At 30.2% G+C, this 15,417-nt stretch overlaps 2 protein-coding genes across 2 annotated transcripts in view; one reads left to right on the top strand and one right to left on the bottom strand.

Moving 5' to 3' along the window:
* Positions 1-667: 667 nt before the first annotated feature.
* LOC136082660 (uncharacterized) lies at positions 668-1,669 on the top strand. Its single transcript, XM_065802077.1, has one exon. It carries the CDS (start codon positions 668-670, stop codon positions 1,667-1,669), a length of 1,002 nt encoding a protein of 333 aa, XP_065658149.1.
* A 13,418-nt stretch (positions 1,670-15,087) lies between these two features.
* The window catches only part of LOC101240001 (oxysterol-binding protein-related protein 9), a 64,202-nt gene continuing 63,872 nt past the window's right edge, over positions 15,088-15,417 (bottom strand). The window contains exon 24 of the mRNA XM_065801564.1: positions 15,088-15,256. The gene's annotated coding sequence lies outside the window, so the exon portion shown is untranslated. The remainder of the gene's footprint in view (positions 15,257-15,417) is intronic.

Below are 15,417 nucleotides of genomic sequence, written 5' to 3'. Positions count from 1 at the left end.
ATGTTTATGTAAAATGCAAATTGGAAAACAATATTTGGATATGCCCTAAAGAAGCAAAAGTTCAAAAACAGGACCAAAAGGGCTATTTCAGATGACTTCGGTATATAATTCTGCTTTAAAACAAAACAGCAGGTTTAAAGAGAAGGAAGGAAATATATCACACCACAAACATATTAATAACGAGCTTTCAAGTTTATTACCAGATCTCCCAGAATGTATATCTGAGATAATAACATCTCAGGTATTTTTATTTGCGTGGCCTTATAATTGTAATTTGTTTAGTATGTATTTAACGCTTACTAAAAATAAAATCACTTATCATAAGTATTTTTAATTTTTTACTTAAGGAACAGGATGAGTGGAAACCAAGTAAAAGAACTCAGGCAGATTATAGTATTCAAAAGTTTCCAAGATATACAATGGAGCTGGTCAGAGGCGGATGTTCTTCAAATCTCGGCGCAATTCTTGGAAACGCCTTATATCCATGATATCAAGCATCTATTGCTACCGGAAATTGACATCATTAATATTTTAATGGGTAAGTGTAAATTAGACAGAGCTAAGTCAAAAGTAAAAATAATTTCAAAAAACGCAGATTCAGAAGAATAGACATAAATATTTTGCATTGGTTTAGATGGAAAGATAGATAAGAACAAAAGAAGAGAAAATGATTCTTGGAGCTGATTTTAATGGACATGTTGGTGAAGGGAACAGTGGTGATGAGGAGGTGATGGGTAGATATGGGGTTAAAGAATGGAATACAAAAAGACAAATGGTGGTAGATTTTGCTAGAAGGATAAAGATGGCTGTAGTTAACACTTATTTTAAGAAAAAGGAAGAGCACAGGGTGATTCATAAGAGTGGGGGAAGAGGCACACAGGTCGACTATATCCTCTGTAGGAGAAGAAACCTGAAAGAGGTTAGTGATTGCAAGGTGATATCAGGAGAGAGTGTAGCTAAACAACATAGGATGGTGATATGTAGGATGGTTTTTGAGGTGAAGAAGAAGAAGAGATTGAGAGCAGAACCTAAGATCAGGTGGTGGAAGTTAAAGGATGAGGACTGTTGTGTCAAGTTCAGGGATGAGGTGAGACAGGCACTGGGTGGTAATGTTCTGGAAACCTGGGATGAGACGTCAAATAGAGTGAGGGATGTGGCTAGGAAGCTACTTAATGTGACATCAGGACAGAAGGAGATAGACAAGGAGACGTGGTGGTGGAATGAGGAATTTCAGGAAAGTTTAAGAGGAAAGCGGTTGGCTAAAAAAAGTTGGCATTTTCAGCAAGATGAAGAAAGTAGACAGAAGTACAAGGAGATGTGTGGCAAGACAAAGAGAGCAGTGGCAAAAGCTAAAGGAAAGTCATATAGTAATCTGTATGAGAAGTTGAACACTAAGGAAGGGGAAAAGGATCTGTACAGATTGGCTAGACAGAGAAACAGTGATGGGCACGATGTGCAGCAGGTTAGGATGATTAAGGATAAAAATGGAAATGTGTTATCTAGTGAGGAGAGTGTCTTGGGAAGGTGGAAGAAGTATTTTGAGGAACTGATGAATCAAGAGAATGATAGGGAAGGAAGATTAGAAGAGACAGAGGTTGTGAATCAGGAGGTTTCCCAGGTGAGCAAGGAGGAAGGAAAAGCTGCAATTCGGAGAATGAAATGTGCTTAGGCAATTGGACTGGATAATATTCCAGTGGAGGCATGGAAATTTTTGGGAGAGATGGCAGTGGAGATTTTGACAGGGTTATTTAACAGAATCTTGGAAGGTCAGAAAATGCCTGAGGAGTGGAGACGTAGCATGATGGTGCCAATTTTCAAAAATAAGGGCGACGTTCAGAGCTGTAGTAATTACAGGGGAATAAAGTCAATTAGTCACAGCCTGAAAATCTGGGAAAGAGTAGTGGAAGCTCGGCTTAGAGGAAAAGTAGAGATCTGTGAGCAGCAGTATGGTTTCATGCCAGCTAAGTGCACCACAGATGCTATGTTTGCTCTGAGAGTGTTAATGGAGAAGTATAGGGAAGGACAGAAGGAGTTACATTGTGTGTTTGAGGACTTAGAGAAAGCTTATGATAGATATGATATGGTATTGTATGAGGAGGTCAGGAGTAGCGGAAAGGTAAGTGAGGGTGGTGCAGGATATGTATGAGAGCAGTGTGACAGCAGTGAGATGTGCAGTAGGAATGACAGACAGGTTTGAGTCCCTTTCTGTTCATAATTGTCATGGACAGACTGACGGACAAAGTTAGACAGGAGTCCCCTTGGACTATGATGTTTGCTGATGACATTGTGATCTGTAGTGAGAGTAGGGAGCAAGTGGAGGTAAACTTGGAAAGATAGAGGTATGCTTTGGAAAGCAGGGGAATGAAATTGAGCATGAGTAAAACAGAGTACACGTGTGTGATTGAGAGGGCAGACGGTGGACAGGTCCAGTTACAAGGAGTTGATTTGGTGAAGGTCGACGAGTTTACCTACTTAGGGTTGAGGGTACAGAGTAATGGAAGAAGTGAAAAAGAGATAAAGAAGAGAGTGCAGGCAGGGTGGTGTGGATGGCACAAAGTGTCTGGTGTGATCTGTGATAGAAGGGTGTTGGCTAGAATGAAGGGTAAGATCTATAGGACAGTAGTGAGACCTGCTATGTTGTATGGACTGGAGAGAGTGGCACTGACAAAGAGACAAGTGAGGGAGATGAAAATGTCTGAGATGAAGATGTTAAGATTCTCATTTGGAGTGACGAAGAAGAGTAGGATCAGAAATGAGTTTATTAGAGGATCAGCACTGGTAGCATATTTTGGGGATAAAGTTAGAGAATCGAGATTGAGATAGTTTGGACATGTACAGAGGAGACAATAGAGCTATAATGGCAGGAAGATTTTGGGAATGGAACTTCTAGGTAAGAGGAGGAGAGGTAGACCTAAGAGGAGGTTTATGGATGCAGTGGTGGAGGATATGAGAGTGGTTGGTGTGTCAGTGGAGGACACTCATGACAGGGCTAGATGGAGGAGTTTGATCCTCAGTGGCGACCTCTAAACGGGAAATGCCGAAAGAAAAAGAAGATTGTGCTCTGTTTTATAATATTAACTTTTAATTAAGGTTATTAATTTTTTTTGTTTTTTGCAATTTTTTTGAAAGTAACAATGTTTTTATTTTTAGAAACAAAAGCAGTTATGGAATAGAAAAAAAAAACCTCAACTAAATTGGAATGCTACGAGCTGGATATCTCTTATTGATATTGCTGATCTTGCTTACATCGAAATGGAGCCACTAACTACAAAAGAGTTTTTTGATGAAGATATTTACAAATTCATTAAAAATGAAATAAAGCCTAATATTCAAGGCCTCCCTTCTCATTCCCAGAGCGTTGAGAGATGTGTCAAAAAGCTTCTAACACAGTATATGGATTTGAAGCCAGGCATAAATCAGTACTAACAAAACTACTTAGCAGAAAAATGCGTCAAAGGTTTTTGTCTAAAGGACATTATTCTCAGTCGTACGATGATTTATTTTCTTAACTTACTTGTTACATTCTCGAAATAATTTTTTTTAGTTTAATATTGTTTTTTAAACGACTTATTAAACTAATAATGATTATCTATTGGATTTTATAGAGTGTTTAATTAGATAATAGATGTAACACAAAAAGTAAAAAATTTATAGTTAAATATGAATTGGACTTGTAACATATTTGCTTAATAAAACGAAACGATAAACCGTAATCAATGATTTTAAATACAAATATTTGAGTTATTTCTTGGTGTGTCAAACTTTTTTGATTGCAATTTTGTCTGAACTTATTGAAAAGTATGAAACCACAAGCAAAAAGTTTATATTTTTAGAGCAAATGTTGATGAGGGAACTTTTAAATTTCGATCGTTAATCCGCAAGCCGCCGCTTGACTAAACATATTCAACTTTTTATTTTTTTATTTTATATATATAAATACAGCTTTCAGTACTTTTTTTGAACTTCCGCTTTTAAAGTGACAAGACGTGTATTTGCGTACGATTTTATCAACGAAATTATTACAAGTAAAAAAGGTTTAATAAAGTTAAATCAAATAATAATGGTAAATGTTCAGTCAACTGAGTTCAATAATTATAAAGTCGAGCAAGATAAAATAATTGGAGCGTTAAACAAGACAATCGATGAGCTAAAAAATTGCAATTCACTGTTGTTAGAAAGAATTAAAGCTTTAGAAAATGTCTCTAAGCGCACCAACCTCAACATCTTGGGCAAACGTTGTTAGTGGCAGAGCACCATTAAAAAAGTCAGTTGAGCAATTGCATATTATGAATGCTGTTGCTGCCGAAACAAAAGAAAGGGAGAAAAGGGAAAACAACGTAATAATTTTTGGCATAATTGCGTCAAAAGTTTTGGATACTGCAAGTGCTAAAGAGGAAGATAAAAAATCAATTCTAGATATGTTTAGTTCAATCAACTCAAATATTGAACTTAAACAAGTTATAAAGCTTAAATCTAAATCTGATAAAGAACCACTGTTTGTTGTCGTCCTTAATAATAAAAAAGAACAAAATTCTATTTTAAAAGCTGCGAAAATCTTAAAAAACTCAAGCAGGTTTAGCAATGTTTTTATTAACCCTGACTTAACTGAAACCGAAAGGTATAATGCCAAATTATTAAGAGATAAGTGCAAAAAACTAAGTTTAGAAAATGTACAACCTTTGGTTTATTATTATGGAATACGTAACAGAGTTGTAAAAATCGTCACGTTGCAATTAACTGCAAATAACAGGAAATCAAATCTGAACTGTTACGAATCATTAAATTCTGTTGGTTTTAACAATATGTCATATAAAAAAAATTTTCGTCCAAAAATAGCTCGATTTATCAGAAAAGCAGAAAAGTTAAAAATGAAAAAATAAGTCGAAAAAATATAGCTAACAAAGAAATTGATTTCAATAACAATGCCAGCTTTTCTTTACAAAAAAATTCAAATAAAAAATTTTCTTTCCGTCTTGTCAATGCAAGATGCCTTGCCAATAAACTTCATGAGTTTTATTTATATGCCGAGGCTACAAAACCTGCTGTAATCTGCGTACGTGAGGCGTTTTTCAATAATAAACTTTCTAACGCAATTTTATGTCCTAAAGATTACTCAATTTGTCGCAAAGACCGTATTAAAATTGGCGGAGGAGTCGCAATTTACTGTAGAAATGACATTAAAGTAGAACAAGTACAAATTAAGTAAACAGATACTGATATTGATATCATCTGTATTGATATGATTTTTGGATCTCAGAAACTCCGTCTAATAACTTGCTATCGTCCACCTTTTTATACAATAACAGATGTTGCTTATCTTGAATTTATAATTTCAATTATTTATAATTTGTGTTACTCGGTGTCACAGATTATCATTGTTGATGACTTCAACTTACCTAAAATGGATTGGCCAAGCTATGTTTCACCAAACGAAAAGTGTCATAGTATATTCTTAAATTTGGTAAATGAACTCGGTTTGCACCAATTCGTTAAAGAACCCACGTGCAATATGAATTTTCTTGATCTTATTTTTTCGAATAACAGTTCTCTTATAAGTGATATATCTGTTGAGTGTCCTTTTAGCACTAGCGATCATAACACAGTCCAATTTTCTATAAATACGAACGATTTCAACCAGTGTGAAAATAAACCAGAATCTTTCTACGACTTTTCTAATGCTGATTTTAAGAGTCTTGAGTTATATTTATCAAAAATAAATTGGTATTTCGAGTTTTCTTGTGCCTGTACAATTGAGGATTACTGGAGCATTTTTCTAAGGCTTTTTGTTACTGGTATTAATGAACTTGTACCTATTAGGAAAAAGTATTATAACAAAACGAGTAATCGCTATCCAAAATACATTAAAAAAATCTTAAGCCGCAAAGTATTATTATGGAAAAGATGGACAAATAGTAAAACAATTTATAACAAATCAGCTTACAAACAGTTCGCCAGGAATTGCAAACTAATTTTATCTAATTACCAATCGAAAATTGAATTAAACCTAGTAGAGGGAAATAATATTAGCAAGTTTTATAAGTATGTTAATAATAAAATGAATATCCTTAATAAACACCACCAGTGTCAGTGTATTAAACCCTAATGGGAATTAATCCTTGTACCTCGTTCGGTCCTGATGGTTTACCTAATGCAATTCTTAAAGTTAGCTCATGTTTTATGTTTTCCTCTTTCATATATTTTGGAGTATCGCACTTGACAATCATCAGATTACAGATATTATGTATATTGACTTCCGAAAGGCGTTTGATTCCGTATCACATTAAAAACTAATATTTAAACTTTCATTATACAATATTCGTGGTAATCTTTTAAAGTGGATTTCTGTATTTCTCACAGACAGATCTCAACAAGTAAAGATTGGTAATGATTTGTTAGATCCGATTCGAATTGTTAGTGGCGTACCTCAGGGTAGTGTACTAGGACCAACTTTGTTCTTATTATTTATAAATTTATTTATCATCTGACGTACACAATCTCGATTGTACAATAAAACTTTTTGCTGATGATGTAAAGTTATACAGTTCGTTTCGCGATATGAATCATAGTCACGATTTAACTATTGCTCTTGATAGGATAATTATTTGGTCGGATACTTGGCAATTGCCACTTGCCAGCAAGAAACATTTTGCACACAGATTAGCACTTTCTCCATTGCATAGTATTGGTTTTAATTACATGTTAGGTGATTGTTTCTAGATTGGTCATCTAACCCAAAAGATCTTGGAGTAACTATGGACTCCCACCAAAACTACAAAAAACATATTGCCAGAGTCATTCATGTAGCAAATACTAAAGCATACCTAATCTTAAAATACTTTAAAACTCGCAATCATATTATATTAGTACGTGCATTTATCACTTATATAAGACCAATTCTTGAATATTGCTCTCCAGTTAGGTTGCCACACCAAACTATGTTAATAAAATCTATTAATAATATTCAAAAACGATTCACAAAAAAAATTGCCAATCTTAGTTGTTTAAGCTATTCTAGCCGTTTACAGCTGCTTGGTTTGGATTCTCTGGAGCTCAGACGTTTAAAACATGATTTAGTTATATGTTTCAAAATTATGCATAATTTGGTTTGCATTGATAAAAATTTGTTTTTCGAAATTACCAATAATAAATATACCCGTGGTCATTTGTTCCATATGTACTTTGTTTTCTTATTTTGGGGCATATTGTCAGTGTCCATTTATTGGACCTGTATGTCCTTTAGAATATGTAATTTTTAAACTTGTTCTAATAAATCTTTATTCATTTTATTTTTTATTTATTTACCTCACGATTTAAATTTATAGCCGTTACGATTTAAAAAACAAAGCGAAAAATTGACCTACCCTAATATATATATATATATATATATATATATATATATATATATATATATATATATATATATATATATATATATATATATATATATATATATATATATATATATTAGGGTAGGTCAATTTTTAACTTTATATATATATATATATATATATATATATATATATATATATATATATATATATATATATATATATATATATATATATATATTGATGGTGCGTATTCTCGAGTCATTAATACATGGGAGGAGGGTGGGAGAGGGGCGCTTATTAATTTTTGGAAACATTCTCACTCATCCTAAACTTATCTTAAGACCCCAGCCCCGTTTATTAATTTTTAATTGTGAACGACAAAAAATTAGTATCTCAAAACTATAAAAACAACATTATTTTTATTAGATCTTGACTAAAATTACCACCAAACCCCCCAATCCCCGTTTATTCCCAACCCCTCTTGTATTAAGGACTCGAGAGTAGACTTGAGGGTTCTCAAAAATGATTTGATCAATACCTTTTGAAATTCTAAATTGTCGAATCAAATCATCTCGAACTCTCCTTTCTTTAAGTGTAGTTAAGATAATAGGGTAACCTGGGGCAAAACGAGACACCGGGGCAAAGTGAGACATTTAGGTTTTCTACCTTTGTACAGAATTTTTTAGAAATGATTCAGTAATTTTGTTTTTCTTATGTTTTAAAGTAGTTTCCATCAGCTTTTTCATATAATATGACAAAGAAAAATGGGTTATAAGCTTACAAGTTGCGTCAATGTGATTGAAAAATCAAAATTAATTTTTTTTTCTTTTACGGAAAAAATCCACGTACTCTAGACGTACACTACACGTACACATTTTTTACCACAGAACAAACATAATATTGAGTTTGTAATCATTCATTTGCTATCTTTCAGCTGCCATGTCAGATTATTTTGTTTCAAAGATATTTAAGAAATATATAACTTCACATTTACGGGAAAAGTGCGACAACGCTAGTTGCTGAAAGATATCGTCAAAGTAAATGTTTAGGATAGCAAGTTTATAATCTATCATCATTTTATAAAAGAATTTTATGTAAAAGTAAAACATAATTTTATTAGAAACTTTAAAAGAATAACATAACTTTGTTGTCATTTAGTGACCAATAATTTTTAAATGAGAAACTACAAGAGAAAAACTAATCAAGCTAACTGGAACGACGATGACATGAAAAATGCTATTACAGCAGTAAAGTTGAAGCAGATGTCTTTAAGAAAAGCTTGTAAAACCTTTAGTGTGCCAAAAGATTCACTACATCGGCGTGTTAAAAAGGCTTCACTTGAAAGTAGTTTAGATACTAATTTACTTGGAAGATTTAGATAAGTGCTTTCTGTTAACCAAGAACAAGATCTAAATAAGTATATTAAAGATATGGACAATTCATTTTATGGTCTCTCGATGATATTAGATTTATAGTATTTGAGTTCTGCAAAAAAAAATTTAATTCCAAATCCTTTTAACAAAGATAGTAAATTAGCAGGAGAAGACTTTGTGCGAGGCTTTTTAAAACGCCATCCTAATTTATCACTAAGGAAACCAGAAGCAATTATCATAAACAGAGTATTTGGTTTGAACGAAGATGATATTAAAATCTATTTTAGTAATTTAGATAATTTGTTAGATAAATATCACTTTAAGCCACACCAAATTTTTAATTGTGATGAGTCTGGGTTGTCATGTGTCCATAAGCCATTAAAAGTTATCTCATCTTCAGGAAACCGGTGTGTTTCATCAGTGACAAGTGGGGGAAAAGGAGTCACAGCAACAATTTTATGTCCATGTAATTCTGTTGGTCATTATGTACCATCCATGTTGATATTTAAGCACAAAAAAAAGAAACTATTACTTGCAGTAATGCTCCAGTTGAAACTATTCAAGGATGCTCAAAAAATGGCTGGATTAATACTGATTTATTTCTTGAATATATACAACATTTTGTTAAACATGTACGATGCACCTTGATCAACAAAGTTTTTTTTATATTTGACAATCATCATTCTCATACCAAAAACTTAAAACTTATAGACTATGCTCGTCACAATGGATTGTTTTTGTTATCGCTACCACCACACAACTCATAAACTTCAACCATTGGACTGTGGATTTTTTCAGCCTTTGAAAACCTTTTTTAATCAAGCATGTATGAGATAGATGCCAAACTATTAAGGAAGACGAATTCAAACAGAAACTCTTGGCAAATTTTTTAATGAAGCATATTTAAGAGCTGCTAATATGGAAAATGCTACTTCAAGTTTTAGAGCAACTGGAATTGTCCCATTTAATTGGCATTTGTTAGAAAATGAATATCCAAGAGCATCTTTGAGTGATAATAATAAAATCAGGTTATCCATACCTCATGAAATTCACTTTGAATGCGATAACAAAAAAGAAAGTGAAATTTTACAGCAGCCAGAGTTGACTACATTAGAATTAATGAGTCATGATAAATTAAAGCCAATTGAAAGCTTTTCAGAGACCACTGTTACTTCATCAAGTTCTTTTGAAGACATACTTCAAATTCCAAAACTTCATCCTCCAAAAAGAAAATTAGCTGGAAAATCTCAGATTATAACTAGTTCTCCAAATAGGAAAAATATTTTACTTGAACAACGAGAAAAAAACAATAGGAAAAATAAAAAAAAGAGCAATAAGAAAAAGAAACTACTGGAAAAGAACAATGACAATAAATTAAACAAAAAAATATTTAAAAAAGAACAAAAAAAAAAAGAAAAGTAAAGAAATGCTTGATTGAAAAAGATGTAAACAATGAAGAGGAATGGTTTTGTCCAGTTTGTCAAGGGAAATGGTGCAATGGTACCCATATTGACTGGATAGCTTGTGTATGTACTGTTTGGGTACGTAAAGACTGCACATTAAACGATGTTTGCTTTTTATGTGAATAGATTTTATTCAAATTTTTCGACTAACATGAAACTTAGCATATGCATTTTTTTTATTGATATTATTTTTTTAATTCCTATCATGTTTTTTGAAGGAAAAATTACATTATAAAATAATACCTTTGTGTTTTTATTTGCATTCTTATATTTAATCAGATCAAATTTATCAAGTCTGCTTTAATTTTATTGAAAATTATATTTTTACTTAGTTTTTCTTCAAATGAAATCTGTCTCACTTTGCCCAAGGTTTTGGGGAAAGTGAGACAGGGTAGTTGTTGCCATTTTGAATTTAATTATGTATCATGCAACAACCTATCACCACAAATATTTAAGAGATTATTAGACACATAATGTGCTAGTGAGCTGCAAACTTTCTTGTTGTGAAACGTGATTCCTCTCAAGTTATGAACATTCTCCCAGAAAGTGTCTCGCTTTGCCCCAGGTTACCCTATGACGGAGTCTTTCTTCATATGGCAAGTGCTTTATTTCCGTGATTGTTTTAGTGGTTTTATGCTGCGCTTGCTCTAGACCAACAATGTCTCTTTCCTTGTGTAATATATATAAATATATATATATATATTTATATATATATATATATATATATATATATATATATATATATATATATATATATATATATATATATATATATATATATATATATATATATATATATATATATATATATATATATATATATATATATATATATATATATATAACAAGACTTATAATGTAATAAGACAGTTTAATATTTCAACTTTTCTAAAAAAGTTCTCTCTTACTTATTTAGTGTTCACTTGTTTCTTCCCTGATACAATTTTTGCAGTTACTACATACAATTTTCAGTAAATTTCATAGTACTTTCTTTTCGGTATCTTAGAATAGATACCGAAAAGAAAGTTTAAATTATTTAAACTTTTCAAATAAAATTTAAAAAGAGTTTTTAATGGACAAAAATGTTTTTGTTATTTATACATTATAATTGCTCGCTAAATTCCATTCGTGTAACTTATTAGCTGTTGGTATATTTATGAACAGGCAATCCGACAAAATATCAATTTTTTAATCTAAATTGATTTTTTTATTGGTACTTTCAGGTACTGTGTTAATTCAAGACTTGAAAATTTTCATTTTATATCAAATAAGAATGTTTCACAAAAAACCATGGTGCCAAGAAAATTGCAAATGTCAGGTAACAGAAATGCCGAAAATGTTTGCCGAACCTACCCCAAACGTAAGAGCGACAAGACACTAAAAGTTTATTTTTACTTTCTTGTAATAAAGGTAATCATTTGACTGGATGAGTTTCTCGTAACTCGTAATTCGATAAAATTACTATTCTAATAATACTTATATATGTCTGAAAAAAATGTTTTAAAAAAACAAAAGTTATATTTTAAGATTGGAAGTTTTCGCCACTTTATCATGTCTCTGAGGCAAAGTGAGCTGTTTTGGCTTTCTTTTATTTTTGCGACATTAGAAAGATTTAAATAGAATAGTTGAACTTTTATTTTAATAAAACTTCCTTGATACACTGTACAGTGGGCTAAAATCGTCTAAAAATGGCAAAACTATTTATGGGTTAAATATAAACATATTTAGGCTTTATAGATATTTTTGGGCTCCATTTTAAATTTGGAGTGGTCATGACCATACAAGTGGTCATTTTAGGGGTAGTCAAGGTGGTACTGGAACATCCCAATGGTTTTTCAATTAGATGGGACATATTGTATGTTTAAACATAGTTATTTGAGGTCGGAGAATTTAAATCTGGGCATATTTGATCTCCAGGAGTGATCATGGTTTGTCAGGATGGTATTTTATTTATTTTATGTACTTAATTTCTTTGATATTGTGAGTATAAACATAAAACTTTTAATAAAATCAAACTTTATAAACACAATTATATATATATATATATATATATATATATATATATATATATATATATATATATATATATATATATATATATATATATATATACATATACACACATGTACATATACACTTACATATATAGTATATATGTTACTGTTACCCGCAGTACCAGGAATTAGCTAAATGCTAATGTTTGTAATACAATTTAATATTGCAACTCTGAGTTTTATGTGTTACTACAATCATCAGGCAAGTAGTAAAAGTTTAATTTTGCTACGATTTATTTAGTCGACGTTACGGTTTATATTTGTATTTTGGACCGTTACGGGACGGAAATCAATTTGTAGTTAGGTTAATAATATTATTAATTTGTTTTTAGTTAACTAATAGTTGTAAAATAGTTATACGTTTAATGTTGTTTAAAATATTTGTTTATGTGATAGTGTGCATTATTTATATATCAAAAATATTAAAATTAAAATTGATATAAAAATGTATATAACATGAAATATATTACAATAGCAAATTTCTCAGAGTTGCAATATTAAATTGTTTTATAAACATTAGCATTTAGCTAATTCCTGGTACTGCGGGTAACAGTAACATATATACTATATAGCTCTAGTTTATCTATTGAGCACTCTTTTAAGTATACAATTTTATGCATGATAATATAAAGATATTTTCTTTTTTCATATATATATACTTACATCATACATTAGTATGTCACGAGCTCCTTGGCCTCCTCAGGTTGATTGGAGTCTTACTTTTCTTTCACTCATAACCATTCTGTAAACCTTAGTATCGTAGCTGCAAAGCATTTTCATTGATCATTACTTGCCTGGAATTTCCTTGAGCAGTGCTCTTTATTGTTTTAGTGTAAAAATGTAATATTCAAGTGTATGAAATGACTACTTTTTACAAATAATATACTGTTTTTCCATTTTTTGGGCGTTAAATGAACAAAACAAATTTGACCCATTTAAAATACAATTTTCTAGTGAAAACTGCATTTTAGTTATTTAGACGACATTTTTTTGCATAAATAAAAACTTTTTGCATGCATAAATACAATTAACAACTCTTCTCTTCCATTAGTCCTCTTTTAACACATGATCCCGTAAAATTAACATAATACAACATAACAATCCACAAAAACATACATTAAAAAACGGTTAAACATAACAAAAATAGTTGAAAATAAAAAGCTTTTATACTAACACCACATAGTTGTCATAAAATGTTCCATCACTTTTCCACAATAACATTAAAAGTGCTATTCAAAAAAGTTTTACAAGATTTAAATGATTAAAAATCTAAAACCATTCGTTATACGTCTTTTTCAGTTTTTCAAAGCAAAATCTACGATGGGATTATTTATAATAAAAAGCCTTGCGCCTACTGCGCTCAGAATATTTGGTTGTAAATTTTTTTCTATATATGAGAGTGTAATTTAAAGTTGATCACATGTGCGGCCTAGTGTTTTTCTGTGTGCAAAGGTAAGTGTTAAAAAAAGTGTTAAAAAAAAATTGCGCATTTTAAGGGGTTTTAATTGAAAAGAAGCAATTATAAAAAACAAATTTTCAAATTTCTTCTTCTTATTTCAATATATGATTTCGTTGGAAATATATGCCGTTAAGAAATTGAAATTGTCTCACTTGGGCCATTTCTTTTTATATGATTTTTTTGCTTTTACCAATATTTGAAACGAAAAAATATTGCCATTTTCGTGGTAAAATTAATATACTGGGCTCAAAAATCTATTCAGGGAAAAAATTATATCAGTTTTAGGTACTGGGGGTCTCTAGATTATATTTATAAAAAAACAACAACTCTAATATAGAAGTTGGTTTTGAGGGGTTTTGCTTACCTCTGACCCACTGTGCTTACCCTCTGTGCACTGCAGCGCAAAAAAATTCATTTTAAAATATTGAAGGAGGACTGAATTGACTAGAAAACTAAAACACAAATTGACTATTAAGAAACATTAAAATTTATTAAGTATGCGTTAACTTATACATGTTTTTTTCAAAATTTATAACTTGAATTGTTTTACAAATATATTCTTTTAAAATAAAAATACCATAAATATACAAACTTAAAACAAAAATTTTTTAAGCGGAACATCCAAAAATTATTTTCATTGGTCGAAATAATAGTAATTTTTTTATTAACATTACATTTTTTTAGTTACTGTAGCGTTTTTAAGTCGTTAAATATCGTAAAAAATGTTAATACCGTTATTTTTCAAATTTTAAGTTTAGCAATTTTTAATAACGATATTAAGCAACTCTTTAAAATTTTTATATATTTTATATATCATATAAATAGATTATCGCAAAATTTATTTTATATAATAAATAAAATAGTTTTTGTAATATAAAATTAAAGTTATGTTGCATGCAGGATTGCCACTCAATAATTCATGCAATCCATTGCAGGATTACTACTTTATATTTTTTATCCTAGAGCATTTCTAAAAAATAATTCTTAGAATTTTATTTATATAAATTTTAAGAAAAAGCCACCTTTAACTTATCAAAATCTAAACTTAATACGTATCTTGGTAGCAAGTCCATTCATAAAAATTATATTGTTATTCATAGATTGACAACACAATTGAGATAAACATCAATTGTGAAAACCTCAACTTGATCAAAGCTTGTATTAATATACGAAGCTAAACAAAAAGTGACTTGAATTTAATTATATATAATAATATTTAATAAACATATAGTAATTTAAACAAATAGTAATTTGAATTTAATTATATATAATAAGTAATTAAATTAAATTATTAAGAACACGTTTAACGTAAGTTATCTAAGGGTAACTAATTAACAATTATTTCACTCGTAATTATTACAATATCTGATTATGTTAATAAAAAACTTTAAAAAAAAACCAATCATCAAAAAGATAAAAACTTATTCAAAAGATTACACTCCGCGAAAAAAGCATAGCTTACAAACATAATTTATTAAATTTTGAAGATTTAAAAAATACTTGGATCTTTTTTTAATTTTATCTGATTGAGTGGCAACTCTGTAAGTTTCAATCTCGCTACCAACATGCTATATCACTAAAAAGGTGTTTATAAGCCAATTAATAATAATAATAATAATAATAATAATAATAATAATAATAATAATAACAACAATAATAATAAGAAAAACAAATAACAAGAATTAACAAAGAAAAACAAAAAATTGCTTTGCAACAAATGTCTTAAAAACTGGTTTG

Source organism: Hydra vulgaris, chromosome 07 (assembly GCF_038396675.1).
Source record: "Hydra vulgaris chromosome 07, alternate assembly HydraT2T_AEP".
NCBI classification, from domain to species: domain Eukaryota; kingdom Metazoa; phylum Cnidaria; class Hydrozoa; order Anthoathecata; family Hydridae; genus Hydra; species Hydra vulgaris.
This window is presented reverse-complemented; position numbering and strand designations above follow the sequence as displayed.

Coding starts and splice junctions, on each gene's coding strand:
- LOC136082660 (XM_065802077.1), top strand. CDS start 668: ATGATTCTTGGAGCTGATTTTAATGGACATGTTGGTGAAGGGAACAGT.